The sequence below is a fragment of the Excalfactoria chinensis genome, chromosome 21, assembly GCF_039878825.1.
Source record: "Excalfactoria chinensis isolate bCotChi1 chromosome 21, bCotChi1.hap2, whole genome shotgun sequence".
In the NCBI taxonomy this organism is placed as follows: domain Eukaryota; kingdom Metazoa; phylum Chordata; class Aves; order Galliformes; family Phasianidae; genus Excalfactoria; species Excalfactoria chinensis.
The window spans coordinates 841,065-859,487 of NC_092845.1; the positions used below are offsets into that span (position 1 = coordinate 841,065).

Genomic DNA, 18,423 nt, shown 5'->3' on the forward strand with positions numbered 1-18,423 from the left:
AAACAAGAGGCCGTCCACCTCTCTAGAGTGTTTATTATTTCTACACAGAAACCCTTTGTAAAATTATAAATTAAAGCTATACAGGAAAAATCCATATATACAGTAGTGAAAGGAAACAATTGCAGCAGAGCTACGCTGTGTCTTTCGTTGTTCACTCACAGGTAAAGGAGCTGCAAAAGCAGAAAAAGCTTCTGTGGCCCACAAGTAAAGAGCAGTAATAAACCTGTTTAAGGTAAATTTCACATGAGAGGAGCAGAATGTGGTACCCTGCGAGATGGGAAGCAGGTTTTCAGACTGTGAGGTCTCAGCTGAAGTGAAGAGAGCTCTGGGACACAGCTTCCAGGTAAGAAAAAGGCCCTGATCTTCATGGAGAGGAGTCTGTGCTACAAGCAAGGTCTACGATCCAGGCCCAAACGGTCCAGCTTTCTCAGCCACCTCCAAGGCAAGCTTCAAGTTCTGATCGAACAATTCACATCTGAAACATTGAGATAATCAAGAGGATGGGTGGCTTTACTTATAGAAAGGCTACGGCAAACAGCATCTCTACAACACCTGGCTCTGTGTCCTTCAAGGAGAGATTCTGTAACTTAAGAGACAGCAAATCTGACTGCTGTCAACCTTGGACTGGTCGTCAGGTAAGAAGAAAGCTTCTCATGTGGGCTTCAAGACTATGTTAAGACTGCAGGGATCATACCAAGGAGAAGTAACTCCCATTTCTTTAGTAGTGCAGCACTGCCACATAGAATAGGAAATGTTATGAGTTGGAAGGAACCTTTAAAGGGCACGTGGTCCAACTCCTGCATACCTGCAGCAGTCACTGTTTTCCCTCTTCTGTCATGTCTGTATCTGCTTTGTGACTTCAGGGCTGGGCCAGCACTTGTTACTGCACAGGCACAAAGCAAAGCGGGGCTGAGGCTGCTTTATTAGCAGTAGGCATCTCCCTTACCTGATGGGCATCTCCAGGGAGTAGAAAGGATTCTTCAGAGCGAAGTCAGAGTAAATCTCATAGATCTTGCGGAGCAGCGCATCGATCCCTGCCTGCCTGGGGTCAGCGAGCACCACAAATTTGATCCCTGGAACCACGAAGAGATGCGTGAGGAGGGCCGAGCCCTGGGCAGCCCTACAGGGCAGAGCGTGCCGGGCGGTACCTGTCAGCGTCTGGAAGCAGTGCAGCTTGAAGGTGTCGGTCTCCAGCATCTCGATGCCCGAGCTGCCCACCTCCGGGGAGAGCTGCGAGCCGATAGCGAACAGCCTGCAAAGAACCGGCCCTGAGCCCCCGGCCCTGAACACCCCCCCCCCCACCTTTGGGCCCCGCCGCCCGCCGCTCACGAGTGGAACATGGAGGCCAACATCAGCTTCTCGTTGGAGGACAGGCGGTGGCGGCCGAAGCGGATGGACACGGGGTAGTTGTTGGGGTTGCCGAGGAACTCCAGCACGTCTTTGCCGTCGGCCGTCAGGCGCCCGTTCACCTCGGCGCCGTTGATGGCGAGCACGGCGTGACCCACTGCGGGGACAGCGCGGCGTCAGCGGGGCCCGGCGCGGCCCGGCTCAACCCCCCGCCCGGCGCGCACCGCGGATGCCGTCCCGCTGCCCGAAGGCCACGACGACGCGCTCGTCGCGCGGGCGCAGGACCAGATCGAGCGGGAAGCTGAACGTCTTCTCGGTGTCGCTGCGCGGCGCGTAGTGGTCCAGCTGGTAGATGAGGCCGCCCGCCTTGTTCACCACGTACACGCTGAAGATCGCCATGGCGCCGCCGAACCCGGAAGTAACGTCCGGGGGAAGTGACGTCACGAGGCCCGCCCCCTCCGCAGGGGCTTCCGGCCGCCGCGCGTGCGGAGCTTCCTTTCTCGGCCGACATCTTGGAGCAGCAGCAGCCGCAGCATGGTGAGCGCGGGGCACAAAGGGGGGGCGCAGCGAGCAGCCGGGCGCTGCCGCCTCCATTCACCGTCCCGTCCTTTCTGTCCTCTCGCAGCCGCCCAAAGACGATAAGAAGAAGAAAGACGCGGGCAAGTCCGCCAAGAAGGACAAGGATCCGGTCAACAAGTCGGGCGGCAAGGCCAAGAAAAAGGTGGGAGGCCGCGGGGGGGGAGCGGGACTGCGGGGATCCACCGCGGCGTGACGGGAACGGGGTGTGGGGATGGAGGGATGGAGGGATGGAGGGGTGTAGGGGTGTAGGGGTGTAGGGATGTGGGGCTGTAGGGCTGTGCCCAGTTCCCAAGCCCAGTCTAAAGCTCAGAAGGTGGTTTCATGGTTGGTTTCTCTCTCTTTGAGTAGAAGTGGTCCAAAGGGAAAGTGAGAGACAAGTTGAACAACCTCGTCCTGTTCGACAAGGCCACCTATGAGAAGCTGTGCAAAGAAGTGCCCAACTACAAGCTGATCACACCAGCTGTGGTCTCGGAAAGACTGAAGATTCGAGGCTCTCTGGCCAGGGCTGCTCTGCAGGAGCTGCTGGGTAAAGGTGAGCACTCCGAGCTCTGGAGGAGCACCAGGCGGCTGCAATTAGGGATTTCCAGCACTGCTTTACACGGCTTTATGCTGCACATCAAGCACACAATTTGGTGTGTTTTCCAAAAGCTGCTGCCTTCATCTGTACTCCAAAGGCTCTGCTGCATTTAGTGGTAATGCTGTGCTAAGAAAATACTGTTAAAACAAGCTGTAACGCTGCCACTCCTGGTCTTAAACAAAAGCCTACGTGTGTGTGTGCTCAGTCATCCACGTAACACTGATTCCATTCTTTCTAGTGGAAACAGACTTTAGTCTGTAGCGTTAAGTATCATTAACCCTAGTGGTATTTTAGTCGGACATCTTTTGGCTCACTGCATTACAATGGCCCAGGACAGCACAGCATCCTGGCCTCGTGCAGTACGTGTGCATCCAACTGCCTCTTTCACAGGTTTGATCAAACTGGTGTCCAAGCACCGAGCCCAAGTGATCTACACCAGAAACACAAAAGGTGGAGATGCTCCTGCTGCAGGGGAGGACGCGTAGAAAGGTGAGCCAGCAGACTGTTCACATACTGGGTTTCACCACATCCAAGGTGAGCAAATGGCTGCATGCAGCATCAAGTTTGTGAGGTGTGATTCCATGTTGCTTGGGGGTGGTCACTTCTCTAATCCATTCAGAGACTGTTACTTTGCACTCTAACTTTTAGGATGGAATTTCTGGCAACATTAACCTTCCAGGAGTAGAAGAATTTGCTGTTTTGTCTGCATTGCTCAATGGGGAGAGCAGCATGATCTCTCCCAGCACTGTGGACTGTAGATCGTACAGCCTTGCTGCCAAAGCATGCTATGACTGATTGCTCTTCTTTAAGCAGAGCCTCCCAGTACTTTGAACTGCTGGTCTGATTTGGGACTTCTTGCTTTGCAGGCTCTACAGCGACCTCTTCAGCAATGTCATATACAGACACATACAATAAAATCAGTTAAATAATTATTTTGCTTCTTTCTCTAAAATGTGTGTTTCGTTATTAATGCATTACTCGGGGTACATTCTGGTACACGTTGGGATTTATCTCGTTGTTATATTTTTGTCAGATATTTTTTGTTGCCTTTATAAAGCACCACAAATGCCTCATAAGCTTTATTTTACAGTGGGGAGACTTTTAAGATCACCAGCTGCTGCAGGTGATGTGAGACACATTCAGTGGAGTTAACAGCCTTAAAATAAAGCAGAGAACATTATTTAGAGGGATGACTGTCCATACAAAAGAAATTGAGTTCCTTTCTTCTGAAGGTTAATTCCAGTTACCCTTCATGTGAGGCACAGCTGGATTTTTCAATGAGTTTAATTTATTTCAGGAGATACTATGCTAAAATGCAATGTAGGACACTGGCAGGACACACTGTGCAAAGTAGAATGTCTACAAAGGCACTGCCTGGGCAATGGACTGTCCCAGCTGGCAGGATCTGCCTTTGTGGTGTTTATGACTTCAGAAATTAATGCCTAGATCCATGCTACGTGCCCTTTAGAGGGAGAGTGAATCTGCTGCAGCACCCCCCTTGCCACGCAGCTTTCAGTAATGGTGCTCAACGCATCACATCCATGGCAATATCACCTTTCAAGAAAGTGAATGCATCTACATGTGTACATAAATACACAAGTACCAAAAAGCCTGGCACTGACAGAAGGTACAGACATCTGTAGTCCACCTCACAGAGATCAGAGCTTGGTTTGTTGTATGCTTCTCCTGATCACCTTTTCCTCTTCTTCCCTCCTGATTCAGCTCTAAACTGATGCCTGAAATAGAGCATAGATGTCAGTATTCAACAACCTTTTTAAAGAGGTAATAATGAAAGCTGCCTCATCTCATGAGATAGTGCTACATGTGGCAATTTAAAACAGGAGCTCCCTACATTTCTTCAGTTATTTCAGTGAACTGTGCTTCCCAGCAATATCTTCAGCTACTTGACAGCCATCTTAGAATGGTTTGGTTGGAAGGGACACAGCACTGCAGGGGCAGAGCAGAGGGGCACAACCCCCTCCCTCTCCTCTCCCTGCTGCCACCCCTCTGTTGCTGCAGCCCAGGGCACTGTCGGCCTTCCGGGCTGCAAGCGCACACTGCTGCCTCATGTCCCGCTTCTGCCCATCAGGACCCCCAAGTCCTTCTCCGCAGGGCTGCTCTCCACCAGTTCTTCTCCACTCTGTGCTCATGGCTGGGACTGCCCCGACCCAAGTGCAGCACCTTGCACCTGGCCTTGCTGAACCTCATCAGGTTCTCGTGTGCCCACTCTCAGAGCCTGTCCAGGTCCCTCTGGATGCTGTCCCTTCCTGCTGTTGTGTCACTGCACCACTCAGCTCGGTGTCCTCTGCTCACCCTCAGCTCAGCATCAGTCTGCGCTATTGGGGCTCACCTGGACTGCCACCTCCTGCCGTGATTCCAAACCCGGCCGAAGGAAGGAAGCCAGCTGTCACCTGTCTGGGAGGTATGGTCAAAATTGGCACCAACACGCTCTGCTGGGAGCTTTTTGAGCTTCTGCTTCTCCTCTAAAAGGCAATTCAGGGAGACATGTTCAATCAAATTCCAGTACTGGAGCAAATTTAAAGGTAAGTGTATACAAGGTGTATGTATACAAGCTGCTTACTTTGCCTAAGAAATTCCTCATATGAAGGTCCGATTTGTTGTTTGCTTCCATCCTCCTCATCTTCATCTGTCAACCAGGGAGGTTTTGCTCCTGGAAGTCAAAGGGAAAATGCATCTAACCACAGCACTGAAATTAATGGCTCAGCCTGAGAGAGGGAATGTTGTCTCTTCCCTGTATCTGCCAAGCAAGCAGTGAAAGAAAAGTCAACTTCATGTTTTGTAAATGAGGCTGGTAAAAAAAGGCATCTGGCCTGCCTTGGTTAAAGCCATGATAGATCACACCTAAAGCCACACACTTTGCATGGCAGCAGCACCATGGGATTTCTCACAGTATGGGAGTGTTTTATGTTAGCATGTCAATACTGTAGCATGAGTGAGCACCTCTGGTTATACTGTAGCCATTCCGAAACTGCTTTAAGTTACCCCCGTTGCAACGCTCCAGTGTTCGGGGTAGGTGGAAACAGAGCTGAGAAGCAAGCAAGATTACCTGTATGAATGTTTCCTTTCCCTTCTGTTTCCTGTTAAGGGGAAGATAAAGCAGTAATTAACAACTGATGTTTCTAAGTGCCTCTGTGAACAGGGAATGGCACCGCGTGTGCTGTACACAAGGAGCCTGAGAAACTCCCTTCCAGCACTAAGCTCTGCTACAGAAAGGGCAACTATTCTCCTGTAACACGGAACTTGTAGCTATTTAAATTGCATTCATTAGCAACATTGTGCTCCCACCTGGTGGCCAATGAAGGTCAAAGCCTGGCCTGATTCCATCCAGCTTAAATCTGGTCCTGTCTGCATCACGCTTGGGCCTGGCAGCTCAGCACAGCCTGTGGTGTCCCTGGAACACAGGGACAACAAAGCAGGCTGAGAAATGAGCCTGAAACAGCGCTGAAGTATTCAGGGAGTTTTGTGGTAAGAAAAAAAGAGAATTGGTCTTGTAGTATCATAGAATGGCCTGGGTTACAAAGGCCCACAGTGCTCATCCAGCCCCAACCCCCTGCTGTGTGCAGGTCACCAACCAGCAGCCCAGGCTGCCCAGAGCTACATCCAGCCTGGCCTTGAATGCCTGCACGGATGGGGCATCCACAGCCTCCTTGGGCAACCTCTTCAGTGCGTCACCACCCTCTGGGTGAAAAACTTCCTCCTAAGATCCAACCCAAAGCTCCCCTGTCTCAGTTTAAAACCATTCCCACATAAACAGGCATTCCCCCTCCTGTTTATACGCCGCCTTCAAGTACTGGAGGCCACAATGAGTCCACACCATGCGTTTTTATGGCGATTACTGATCTCATACCACTTTGTGGAGGGGACAATAATTCACCTGCGTTACTTGCTGAACTGTAGGTAAAAGCTGGTTAAGGCTGTGAGCAAACTGAGGGTGCTGCGGCCCGGGGCTGGGAAAGGGCTCTTACCCGGGAGGTCCTGTGGTGGAGCTGCAGCCGGGGGGTCCCACACAGCACTGCGTCTCTGTTGGAGGCTGAGTTCGATTCAGGAAAAAGCAACGACATTTCTGGTACTCAGCGCTGCCCTCCGGCCCCACAACCGCCCCCCGCCCCGCCCCGCCCCCATCGCAGCAGCGCTGGATACGGCTCAGCTCGGCGGCACCAACCTCGAGGGCCGCACAGACGGTGTCCCGCTGCCTCCGCTCCGCCTCCCGGATGCGGGCCGCCATCTGCGGGGACAGAGCGGCAATGAGAGCGGTCCGTAACGGCGGACGGCGGGGCGACTGCGGGGGGTCCGGATGGGATGTCCTCACCTGGCGGATGTTCTCCTCCTCGCGCTCCTCGTGCTCTCCCACCGCCTTCTCCAAGGCGGCAGCGAACCGCTCGTATTCCTCCGCCGCCACCACGAAGCGCTCCCGCAGCGCCGCGTCCGGACGGTTCTCCCTCCAGAAGCGCGCCGTCTCCCGCCGGTGTTCGGCCCTGGGCCGGGAGCGGTGTGAGGACACGGTGTGAGGACACGGCGGTCACGCTCGGCACCCACCCGCCGCCCGCCCGCTCCTACCCGGCCAGGTGCTGCAGGAGCCCGGCGTGGGGCAGCGCCAACGCTCCGCTCCGCCCGTCCCTCGTCACGCCGCGGCCGCAGCACAGACACCACACGCGCCGCTCGTGCTCCGCCGGGTCGTACGGCCGCACCGCCGCCACGTCCATCGCCGCCCGCGCCGCCGCCACCTCCTCCTCCAGCCGGCACAGCGCCTCCTGCAGCCGCCGCCGGTGCGCGGCGCTGTACCGATGGCGGCGGCCGGTGAAGGACGTGCGGCGGCACAGCGGGCAGTAGAACACCGCCATGGCGGCACTGCGCTCCGCGGCGCCGGGAGGAGCCCCGGTCAGGCCCGGCCGAGGGCGGGGCTTTACGAAGGCTCCTCCCATCGCTGTAGGGCGCCCCCTGGCGGCACAGAGCGGGACCGCCGTGTGAGCGGGACGGGACCGAAAGGCCGCACGGTACCGTCCGTGTCAGCGCATAGGGACAGCACAGGGACAGCACAGGGACAACACAGGGATAATACAGGGACAACGCAGGGACAACACAACACCGCTCCGGCAGCGCTCACAGCCTGACCTGGGCTGTGTGCAGGGACAGGCAGCACCGCCTCTCTGGGCAACCTGCTCCTACTTTCAGCCTTCCTAACAGAACGTAGCCCTGCACGTGAACGCAGCGAGCTGCCCTTCAGCCTGCGTGCCTCTAAAGCACAGAGGGCAGCGTGTGGGGCTGTACTGTGACAGAGAGGAGGCAGCTGAGGAGGTTTGGCTGCTCGGCGTTGCTCCTGCTCACACCATGCTCTGTGCTCTGCCTGCATAGAGGTGTATTCTCCGGTATGGGCAGGGCTGGCTCGTACCCCCCACATCTCTCAGTTCTGTGAAGCTGCAGTGAAAGAGCACAGCTCGGGTCCCTGCCCCTCCTCTCACATTTCTGCACCACTTCAAAGCCGGGTTGGGGCCGATTGAAGCAGTGCCGGGCCGCGCTGCCGCTCACCTCCAGCTCCGCTCCCCCACGGAACAAAGCGCAGCACTCCGCTTTGATTTCCTCGTTTGAAAGCGATAGGGGATGGAGTCTGAAATGTGCTGTGGCTGTTTCGGTCTGTTCCAGGCCTCAGATCAGGGCGGTGGGGAGCAGGCTGGCCCTTGGGGGCACCTGGGCTGCGGGCACCATCCTCACCCTGCTGGCCATGCTCTGTGCTCTACACCCCAGGGCATCGCTGGTCCTCTTGTCACTGCTGCTCATGGCCAACCTGATGGCCACCAGGACACCTAGGTCCTTCTTTGCACTGCTGATAACAGCTCTGCCACCACACTATCCACTCATCTGTCCCACATCTTCTAAGTTTTATTGCATGGATGTTGTGGGAGACAATGTCAAAGGCCTTTCTGAAGTCACCAATGTGTACTGCAGGCAGGGACAGCTATAAGGACAGAGGAGCAGCTCCTTACCCAGCAAAGAGTGCACCTGTCCAAGCTACAGGCTGCAGCTTCTCCAGGAGAATACTATTGGAGACAGTGTCAAAGGCTTTGCTGAAGTCTGGTAGGCTCCATCTACAGCCCCACCATCATCCACCAGGTAACTCAAGCATGGAAGCAGATGAGGTTAGTCAGGCAGCATCTGCCTTTCATGAACCCATTCTGGCTGTGCCCAATCCCCTGGCTGTCCTGCACACGCCGTGTGATCTCGCTTATGATGACCCGTCACTGTGTTGTACGTTGGTGTGCTGCCTGTGGTGCCACTGGGGCTTGAGGTGTTTGGAAATCTGCAGCTGTAAGAATGTCCCTTGCAAGCAGGTAGGAATGTGGTCCCTCCCACACGGTGCATTTGTTATGCTGAATTAATGCCATTGTGTAGGTCTGCCCACATGCTACAGCATTTTGGGCTCAGGAATGACTACTTGGTGCTGAACCAACAGCTCTACCATGCCCTGCCCAGAGATCTCTTATCAGAATGCAGACTGAGATTGAATCATAGAATGGCATAGGTTGGAGGGGACCTCAAAGACCATCAAGGAGCCAACCCACCAGCTCAGGCTGCCCAGGGCCCCATCCCACCTGGCCTTGAGTGCCTGCAGGGATGGGGCACCCACAGCTCTCTGGGCAGCAGTGCCAGCGCCTCACTGCCCTATGGGGAAAGGATTGCTTCCTCACATCTAACCCACATCTCCCCTCTTGTCGTTTCAAGCCATTCTCCTTATCCTTTCACTACTGGACTGTGTAAAAAGCCACTCCTCCTCCTGCTTGTAAGCTTTCTTCAAGTGCTGGAAGGCTGCAATGAGATCTCCCCACAGAGATCTCTTTCTCCAAAGGCACAGCTCCAGGTAGATGACATCAGTTGCCCTCCCTTTGCCCACCAATGCCATCACTCCATTGCAGAAGGCCACCAGATGGGTCAGGCATGCTCTGCCCTTGGTGAAGCTGTGCAGGTTCTCAGATCACCCCCTCATCTCCGAGTGCCTTAACATCTCTTCCAGGGAAGATCCACATCCTTCCCAGGCACAACAGGAGAGATGTTTCTCCTTTTCCCATCATCAGAGACTTTGTCTGACAGCCACGACTTTCCAAATGTGATGGAGAGCAGTTTGGCAGCCAAGGTTGTCTGTGCTCAGCTGAAGCTGTGGCCATGGCATGGCACAGCAGTGAGCCATGCTGCCAACAGGTGCAGTGCTGGATTGGAAGAGATGCAGGCCATAGCCATCATGCCTGGCAGCAGCGGGATGCTGACAGTCCGTGTGTTAGGGCATAAGGCAATCCGTGTGATTCAGCCTCGCTGTTCTTGTCAGCACGGTGAGGAGGACCATGTCACTACACATTTCATCTAAAAAACCCCAAACAAATCACCATTTCCCTGCAGCTTGCAAGAGGAATGTTGTATCTTTAAGGCACCCCCTTCCCATTCCCCTAATACCTCAAGGCCTCTGAGTGCTTCTGGAGGAGAGGATCAGTGCAAGAGTTTCAGGCATCTTTCCCTGCCCTGCTGCACTGCTCACTTACTGTTCTGAAGGCTGTGCTTTGCCATTTCCATGGAAACCATTAGTTGCTAAGCAACTGGAGCATCATCTGTGCTGAGCCCTCGCATCTAATTATCCCATCACAGTGGCTGAGAGGGGCTGGGGGGGGATTAACTCTTCTACCATGGCAGATCCATTGACAACACTTTAGTAACATTTAAAGGGACATCATCTCCCTTCTCTAGCATTTACTGGCAGTGTTGCTCAGACAGTGACTTGGTTTTCTTGCGTTATTTGAGTATAAGGAGAAATAGAGTGTTCTGCAAGCAGTGGAGGCGCTGGCCATGCTTGTGGCACACTGGCTGCCTGTGGAAGGAGGTGCTGAGAGCTGCTGGGTCTTCTTCCTGGCCGAGGTGCACACACCCTGCTTAGCTGTGTGCTTGGATAGTGCACTGTGTCTCATGGACTGGGGGCCACACTTCTAGACCTCGCATCTCTTTGCATCGTGTCCTTCACAGAGATTCCTGTTGGTTTGAGGTGAAGAGACTGATGCAAAGGAAAAGCTTTGTTTGCGATTGGGAAACAGAAAAGAGGAGCAGGACCCGCAGCCTTTTGCTTTTGTTTCTTGGATGTAAGTGGGCAGAGTACCTGCTCACAAGACATAGTGCAGGCTGAAGGTCCCAATGAGAAGGTGCTGAGCCACGAGAGCACAGGGGGCAGGGAATGACTCTGCTTCTTAGCAGAAGTGAAAAGAAGGTTGTGCACGTGCAGAAATGAAAAGAACTGGTCGGAACAGCGCCTGCCATGTGTTGGGGGCTTGCAGAGATTGGGGAAAGCAAATGTGCAAGCCTGTGACTCACGCATGAGGTCCCAGAGTCAGGAAGGAGTAATGTAAAAGCTGCTTGAGCCATGTGCTGAATACTAATGAGGCAAGCAGTGCTCACAGGAGTGCTGCAACCCACCACTGTGCTTTGCCACCAGCATGGCCAATTCCCTGCAAAGAGCGAGCAGCTCGTGCTGCAGAGCATGCCGGCTAACTGGAACTTCTGTGGCTTGCACAGCAAGGCAGTCAGGGGCTGCAGAGCGGTGTGGCTCCATGTGGAACGGATGGGATGTCCTCTTCCAGTGCTTGCAGTCCACACTGATCCCACAGCAATCTCTGAGGAGGAAGCAGGCCTGCCCCTGGGCATGGGATGTTTCTGCAGAAGCAGACCCAGTGCTTGCCCTGCACTGTGGCCATGGGAGGCAGGACAGAAACGCAGGGTGGTTTTCTGTTGTTTTAAAGTAAAAAATAAACTAACTAACTTTATATGTGAGAGAAGAGCCCTTTATATTTTCAAGAACATTTGGTCTCTAGGAGCCAATCTCAACAGATGCACTGTCAGTTCCGAGCTGTACAACCTCATATGGAAGAACTGTGTATAAGGAAAAATGGATCGGTGGTACCAAACGCCTCCCACTCAGATCGACATCCTGGAAAAGTGGAGCAGCTCTGTCTCAATTGACTTCCAGAACCGTGCTCCTCAATGGAGTCCCCTTTGTAGGAATCCAGCTCCTTCCCCCTTTTGTGAGCCCTTTTGTGCAGGGGGCACCTCAAGGCAGGACTCTGCAGTGCATGCAGGCACGAAGCTGGAGAGGGAACCGTGTACCTGTCGGATACACACACAGGTGCTATTCAGCCTGGTTGGATGCACGTGGTTCATCCCTCCCTGTTCATCCCCTCTGTAATCCAATTTGCATTCCCTTTTCTTCCTCTGGATCTGGCTGTTACCATGGGAACTATGTTCACAGTTGCATTTCACCGGCTTCTGGAAAAAAACTCCTTTTTCCTCTTCCCCTTTTCCACCTTGGGCACGGAGCTGTGGCTGTCAAGGGGGTGGGGAAGCCCATAAGGATTCTGGTAACCAGCAGGAAGGCAGCGGTCAGAAGGAAGAACAGGGAATTACGGCAAGGCCTGTAGGGGCTGGAGGAAGCAATTGTGCTTAGGTGGCTTCCAGCTCGGTCAGTGGTGTGGCACCGATGTATGGGTGAGAGAAAAAAAGGGAGGAGATGCTGCTCCAGGCTCCTGTGCTGTCTGTATGCTGCCTTTTGCACTGCCCAAGGAGGAAGGACGTGCTTCGAGGGCCTTTTCAGAGTATGCACAGAAAGTTACAAGCAGCCAAGACACTGCATCTTAATGGATTAACACCTGTGGGCTTCTTTGGCTCTCTTGCTCCTCACACAGCTGTGTGATGTGCCTCAGTGCTTCCACGTGCAACATCACTCCTTAAACCGGGAGAGATAGAGAGGGAGACCAACAGGGCTGTGCCCCACTGCCTCTGACCCTGGCCCATCTAAACAGATCCTGCCTCAGTTTTTGTCCTGGCAAAGCACCTCAGCCTTCAGCGCACCTGGGTACCCACTGCCAGATGCACGGCTCTCCTGCACTGCCTTCCACCTGGGGGAGGATTTTAATGCTCACTTCTGAGTATTCACGGCTGTGAACTGCTTTAAGGTGCCTGTTAGGCAGATATGAAAGCAGGGCACGCAGGAAGGGATGATTCAGTCGTTCCAGTGCCAGCTTTCAGCCGCTGCTGCTCCTGGAAGGGGGCGTTTGCTTGGCAGGAGCGAGGACACATTGCACACCGCAGCCGTTCACTTCCTCCTTTGCACGGCTGGATGTAAAACCTCCTCTTGCCATAATCTCATCGGATCCGCACTTCCTCCTTCCCTTCCCTCCCCCCCACGCCGTTACCCCTATTGGGGAGCCACCGCCCGGTGCGCCCGCGGCCGCGAGGCGGCGCCATAACACCCGCTGCGGCCCCTCCGCCTCCCCAGCGCTCAGCGGGGCTCCCGGTGTCCCCCGTTACCCCGCACCGTGCACGGCTCCTCCTTGAGAAGCTGCCCCGGGGCGCAGGAAATGCCAGAACCCCGGGCCGGCCCGGAGAGCCGGAGTTCGGTGCGAGGCTGCCTCGAAAACCTTGTGCACAGAGCGGGTTTCTATGCGAAGAAGGGAATCTTTCTTTCTTCTTGTGTTTCTGCCAGCGGAACAGAGGGAGACGCACGTATTCCTGAGGCCGGAGGAGCCGGCCGCCCGCGTGCAGTTGTGTGCAGCCGTGTGAGCGGTTGTTAATAAGGTGAATGTTTCATAATGCTGATATTGTGGAGAGCCGCTGCCAGACGCGCTGATGCCGCCGCGCCTTTGGGCGACGAGCCCGGGCTGCCGGGGGCCTGGGGCAAAGGTCTGAGCTGCCTCTGCTCCTGCTGCGAGCTGCCTGATCCTCCAGGGGTCAGCCTGGCCGAGCTGAGTGCTGCTGGCACATCTTTCTCATCCTGCCTGGGCTGCGGGATGCCTCCCCAAACCTTACCATTGCCAAGCAGAGCTCCTATGGCAGTGAGCTCGGCTCCTATGGCGCTGCGTGCAGGGAAGACAGCGTGCATCCAGCACCGAGCTGCTGCACTGCAGAGGTGGAGCTCTGGGGTGCGGTGGTGCCCTCACGTCTGAGGGAGAGCATGGAGTGCTGAGAACGAGAGAGGGACACGCACTGAGCAGCAGCTGACAGGTGGCCGGGCAGGAGGACCTTTTCCTTTCACCGATTCCCAGAGTCCCGCTGGCAGCCAGCTGAGGCGCTCAGCACTTCTGCCAGGGAAGCACCATCGGGGATGCGTGTCTTGGGGGCTGGGATGTGGTCGAGCAAGGGCTGAGCGAGAGCCGCAGGAGCAGCGACCCCAAATACTAACAGAAACATGGAGTAAAATTGTATTTGTGTCGGGTTTGTGGCCTCTCTCAGAGCAATCCCGATCTCTGCTCCGAGGCTCGCTGACAAAGGGCTCCCGTATCCGCAGTGACAGAGCTCCCAGCGTTCCTCGGGAGATGGAGGGACTGAGTAAATAACCACAGGGAGGGATCGCTCCGTGCCTGCTCTGCTTTGCCACGAGACCGTGAGCAACGGCGACAAAACCTCTTCTAACGCCTCGCTCCCGATACAACTGTAACTTCGGGGCGGGCACCCAGCGCTGCGCGCACCGCTCCTGCGACTCGTGGCCGTGCCCGCACGCAGAACCTGCATCTGCCCGGACCCCCCCCACGCGTGCACGCGGATGGAGGTTCGCACCGTGCGGAGCGCTGTGCGCGCTGCCGAGCGCTGCGCGGCCCCGGGGAGCGGCGGGCACCTGCGGGCGGCGGAGCGGAGGAATGCGATCGCGGGCGGCCAGACAGCGCCGGAGCCGCCTCTGTTTGTACAGCCCCGAGATCCCCCGCAGCCCGCGCGGGGCCTGATGGTGCCTGCGCAGCCAGCCAGGAATGTCACACGGAAGCCTCTCCGCTGCGGGGGCAGCGCCGCATTCCTCCCTCGCCCCGCGGGGTCCCTCCCGCCGCCGTGCGGCACCCCCGGCCCGAGCGCCTCGGCCCACCCGGCTGCCGGCCTCCCTCTGCCTCGCGGGGGGAATCTGGCTGGCTTTGTGTCACTGAGGCGCTGTGATTTCAGAGCCAACCCTGCCTGCTCAGTTTTTCCAAACCCTCACTTGGAAGGAAGGAGCCGTATCAGGATAAGAGTCCTCCCCACCCACCCTGTTCCCTGCCACCTTCCCGGCTCCCCAGCCAGCCCAGGCCCTGGGTCGCAGTGGGAGGCGCCGGCTGTGCTGATTGCTGCATTTATTACACCGGTGGCCTTGCTAAATGGTTTAACCCTTTGCTCCCTGCAGATGCTGCCGGCGTTGCTTTGCTGGCGACAGGCTCGAGTCCGTCCTGCCGGCGGCTGCCCTGGCCGTGCGGGCTGCCCTGCGGGCTCCCATTTCTGCGTCCCTGCCGAGGTGAGAGGCAGCCTTGATGGCCGGCAGGAGCTCCCTCCCATCACCAGTGCCTGCAGCCCCGAGCTCTTACTGCCGTTGTCAGCAGGGACCACACTGCTGCAGTGGGAGTTAAACTCATCTCCTGTGCTAGAACTCCAGTGGCATCCAGGCTTCGTGCACACACAGCGGGCCAGGATGAATTATCCTGAGCTCCAGTGATCATCTGAGGCTGTGGGAAGATGAGCCTGGCACGGCCATGGGAGTAACAGTCAAGGGAGAAGGCTTGGAGAGCTGCGCTGTGCCGGGAGCCCTGTGAGCATTAGGAGTGCATCTGATGTAGTGAGACATCCCGAGCCTCCGTGCCTTTGTGATCCTGAATTGTGTCAGCAGTTTAAGTCCTTGCAAGAAGGTGGGTTGTCAGCAGTGTATTTTCATGAGGGGAACTGCTTAACCTGATTCAATTCTCCTCTGGTACTCCAGCACATTTTGGCTTTGTAATTGCAACGTAAAAATCACAGACTCATTTAATGGCGTTTAAATGGTGTTTAATAAGTTAGCATGAACACAACAGCCTGGAATCCACCTTTGAAAAGAGTATAGACTCCAAGCTGGATGCTCCTGATGCTCTCCAGATCCATCTGGCCGATGGCACACTGTGCCTAGGCAGCTACAGGAGCACAAGAGGGAGCACAGGCTTCTCACAGCTGCCTGCTGCTGGCTGCAGCCCTGCTCAGACTCTAATGAGCATGTAATGAGGGAGCCCATTCTTCCCTGTTGGCCACAAGGCTGGGCACAGACCTGGGGCCTTGGCTGGGTTGGCTTTTTTCCCCTTTCCTTGAGCAACAGCTTATGGTACCACTGAAACAGAAGTGGGATTGAGGGCTCGCCCTGCAGCCTGGGAGAGATGGAGGCATGGCAGGGACCTGCAGGACTGCGGGATAGGATCTGTGCCAGCGACTGAGAGAAGTGAGACACGGTGGCCAGGAGTCTGCATAGAGAAAGGTTGGAGGGCAGGACTGAGGGTAGCATCAGAACAGAGATGGTTTTAGGCTAGGCTGCCTCTGCAGCTGAATTGTCGCCTCTTCCTTCTCCTCTCCTGGGGAGCAGGGGATGAGTCCAAGCCTCCACATGCCAGGTCTGCAGATTTAGTGCTGGAGCTGCCATGATCTCCCTTTTCTCCCTCCCCAGGCTCTTCCCAAGTCATGTGTGCTCTTCCATCCCCTGGGCCTCAATGAGGGGTTGGTCTGGGACTGGAATGAGCCACCAGGGAAACCTTTCACAAAGAGCTCCAGCTAACTGTGAATCACATCGTTAATTCCGATGTAGTTAATTGGACCTAATTAATGATATTCATAAGTGTAATGAGAGCCTTGCCCACAGGGGTCTTGTGGAGGCCTGAGCTTGGGGATGGTGTTCTTGGGAGGCAATAGGAATGAACACAACCCAGAGTATTGGGACCTGGATTCCAAATGTCCTCATCAGTGAAAGTGCAACAGGACAAGGCTGTGACCCTGCAGCCCAGTGTCTCCTGTGCTCCACCTTTAGCTCCCTCTTCTCCTGGCTACTGCTTTCCACTCTGCATGGCTCAAGTGCCTTGTCTAAGCAAGTTAATGAGCAGCACCTCATGAAGGACCCGCTTAAGGGACCTCCTTAAGAAAACAACCACTTTAATGCATGGACCGATGAGCCAAACCAGGACCTCGACAGCGAGCACTCTTGGTCTTTGGCCAAGGGAACACGAGTTTGGAAAGGAGACTCTGGGGTTCCCAGGTGTGTTTTTCTTGTTGTTCTTTCCCTGTCAGTGGGGGGCCATCATCTGAGAGAGCCAAGGAGGCGATGGCTCCTGCCATTGGAAGAATGAATGTGAACAGCAGAAGGAAGGACTGGTGTACTTGTTGGAAATGCCCAGCATGGACTGTAACCTGGAGAAGCTCCTTCCCCTCCTGTCTCTGCTGGTGTGGCTGTAATGATAGAGAAGGGAAGGGGAGACTGGGATTGAAATGCTGGGAGGGCAGCTAGCCCAGCAGGTGTTAATTAAAGGCAGAGCTGAGCACGGAGCCCACAGGGCCGGGCCTCCCACTGCCCTTCCCCTGTCGGACACTTTTGTGCATGCAGAGATGTGAGGGACTGTGATGTCAGAAGCCTGGGAGCAAAGGGGAAGGGGAGAGAAGGAGCTGAACAGGTGGCTCCCCAAATCCTCTGTCCTCTCTGCATTGGGCTGAGATGGAGAGAAGGAGACCCCGGGCTTCTCAGGTCTCACCGTGCCCGCTGCCCAGCCGGGCCACCAAGGCTGGGTGCTGAGAAGCCTGGGGCGAGCAAAGGCACATCTGTACATCGTCCCTTTTGTCTGCTCGAGCCTCAGATGTTTTCCCCAGGCACCGCTTTGGATGTGCCTGGGGGAAAGAGCCTCGGAAGAAGAATTACCGATCCTTCTGCTTTTCAGTTTGGGAGCGGGGAGCTCCTCGGCCGTCACTCGGCTGCGGCAGTTTACTTTGCCGAGCTGTTGCGTTGGGCGCTCACGTCGTGTTTGCTCACAGCACCGCCCGGGCTGAGCACGGGGCGCGGCGGGGGCGGCCGGGCCGCGCGGCCTCCGCGGGGTTCCTCCGCCAGGGGGCGCTGCCGCCGCGTCCCCGACCGCCCCCCGCGCTGCGGCTCCCGCGGGGCCGCCCCGGCGCGGGCAGCGCTGTGCGGGCGGTGCGGGGCGGCGCTGCGCCCGATGCGGGAGCTCCGAGCTGGGGCTCCTCGGTGCGGCTCCTCTCTGCGCGCCGCGGCCGCGTTCTTGCTGTGTCATTCCTCGCCTCGAGCCAAGTCGGTGACCGAGGTTCTGCCTCCGGCCGCGGCCGCTGATTTGCGCGCACGCCGGGCAGGAGGGAAAGGCGTATCTTGTCAGTTAGGGCCGCCGCTTCCCGACAGCTGCGATGCATTGTTTGTCCCCGCATCCCCTTTAGCTCTGCGATGCTTTAAGATGCTGCCGAGCGCTCCGTGCCGCCAGCTCATCCCTGTGCGGTCCGGGCACTGCAGGCACGAAGGTGACGCGGCCCGCGGGGAAGCTGAGCTGCCGTGCAGCCAAGGAGGCTGCGGGGCTTCAACTGAAGAGTGCCGGGGGTGGGAGCGGGGCGATGAACCGGGCCTGAGCTCGGCGCTGTCGTGGGGAAGCCCGGGCCGTGCGGATCCACGGGTGACGCTGCCCCTCGCAGGCAGCACAAACCCGCCGGTAATCGCATTTATGCGAGATAACCGGGCGTGTAATGTTGCACAGGCGGACGTACATCTGTGCAGCCGCTTGCAGGCAGGCAGACAGCCGCTTCTGCTGCAGGGGCTGCCGGCGGCTTCAGAGCGAGCAGCGGGCGCCCGGCGCTGCCTCCTCTCCCCGTCGGGTCGGAAATCTCCCCGTGTCTCAGCGCCGGGCTCCCCGCCGCTCCGCGCTGTGTGGCCGCGCCCGGCCCAGCTCCACCGCGTGCCCAGCCGTGCCCGGCTCCGTCCGGACGCGCCCCGCGTGTTCACACCGCGCTCTGCGAGGAGGAGCCCCGACGTTCCGCGAGGTTCCCCCCCTCCGTCGCTCCGCACGCAGCAGCCGCTCCGCCCGGGGAGCTGCCGCGCCCGCCGCAGGGTGCGATGAGCGGAACCCTCCTGCCGGCTTTCGCTT

General features: G+C 56.6%; 4 protein-coding genes across 6 annotated transcripts in view; 2 read left to right on the top strand and 2 right to left on the bottom strand.

Moving 5' to 3' along the window:
* Positions 1–15: 15 nt before the first annotated feature.
* TRAPPC4 (trafficking protein particle complex subunit 4) lies at positions 16–1,764 on the bottom strand. Of its 2 annotated transcripts, XM_072354804.1 has the most exons (5): positions 1,572–1,764; positions 1,330–1,504; positions 1,149–1,252; positions 947–1,073; positions 16–475 (listed from the first exon to the last, which is right to left on the bottom strand). In XM_072354804.1, the coding sequence occupies exons 1-5, from the start codon at positions 1,744–1,746 to the stop codon at positions 397–399; spliced, it is 660 nt and encodes a 219-aa protein (XP_072210905.1). In that variant the 5' UTR covers positions 1,747–1,764; the 3' UTR covers positions 16–396. The 2 variants fall into 2 exon arrangements, with proteins under 2 accessions (XP_072210905.1, XP_072210904.1); XM_072354803.1 differs by having other exon boundaries at positions 256–475; positions 947–1,252.
* Positions 1,765–1,796: 32 nt separating this feature from the next.
* RPS25 (ribosomal protein S25) lies at positions 1,797–3,435 on the top strand. 2 transcript variants are annotated; one of them, XM_072354807.1, is made up of 5 exons: positions 1,797–1,884; positions 1,973–2,068; positions 2,275–2,458; positions 2,894–2,992; positions 3,152–3,435. In XM_072354807.1, the coding sequence occupies exons 1-4, from the start codon at positions 1,882–1,884 to the stop codon at positions 2,986–2,988; spliced, it is 378 nt and encodes a 125-aa protein (XP_072210908.1). In that variant the 5' UTR covers positions 1,797–1,881; the 3' UTR covers positions 2,989–2,992; positions 3,152–3,435. The 2 variants fall into 2 exon arrangements, with proteins under 2 accessions (XP_072210908.1, XP_072210907.1); XM_072354806.1 differs by having other exon boundaries at positions 3,370–3,435.
* Positions 3,436–3,556: 121 nt separating this feature from the next.
* On the bottom strand, positions 3,557–7,396 carry CENATAC (centrosomal AT-AC splicing factor). The gene is made up of 9 exons (XM_072354805.1): positions 7,082–7,396; positions 6,834–6,999; positions 6,687–6,749; positions 6,490–6,554; positions 5,810–5,915; positions 5,571–5,601; positions 5,085–5,174; positions 4,854–4,986; positions 3,557–4,239 (listed from the first exon to the last, which is right to left on the bottom strand). Exons 1-9 carry the CDS (start codon positions 7,363–7,365, stop codon positions 4,194–4,196), a joined length of 984 nt encoding a protein of 327 aa, XP_072210906.1. The 5' UTR covers positions 7,366–7,396; the 3' UTR covers positions 3,557–4,193.
* Positions 7,397–15,076: 7,680 nt separating this feature from the next.
* The window catches only part of BCL9L (BCL9 like), a 43,529-nt gene continuing 40,182 nt past the window's right edge, over positions 15,077–18,423 (top strand). Inside the window, exon 1 of the mRNA XM_072354825.1 lies at positions 15,077–15,186. The gene's annotated coding sequence lies outside the window, so the exon portion shown is untranslated. The remainder of the gene's footprint in view (positions 15,187–18,423) is intronic.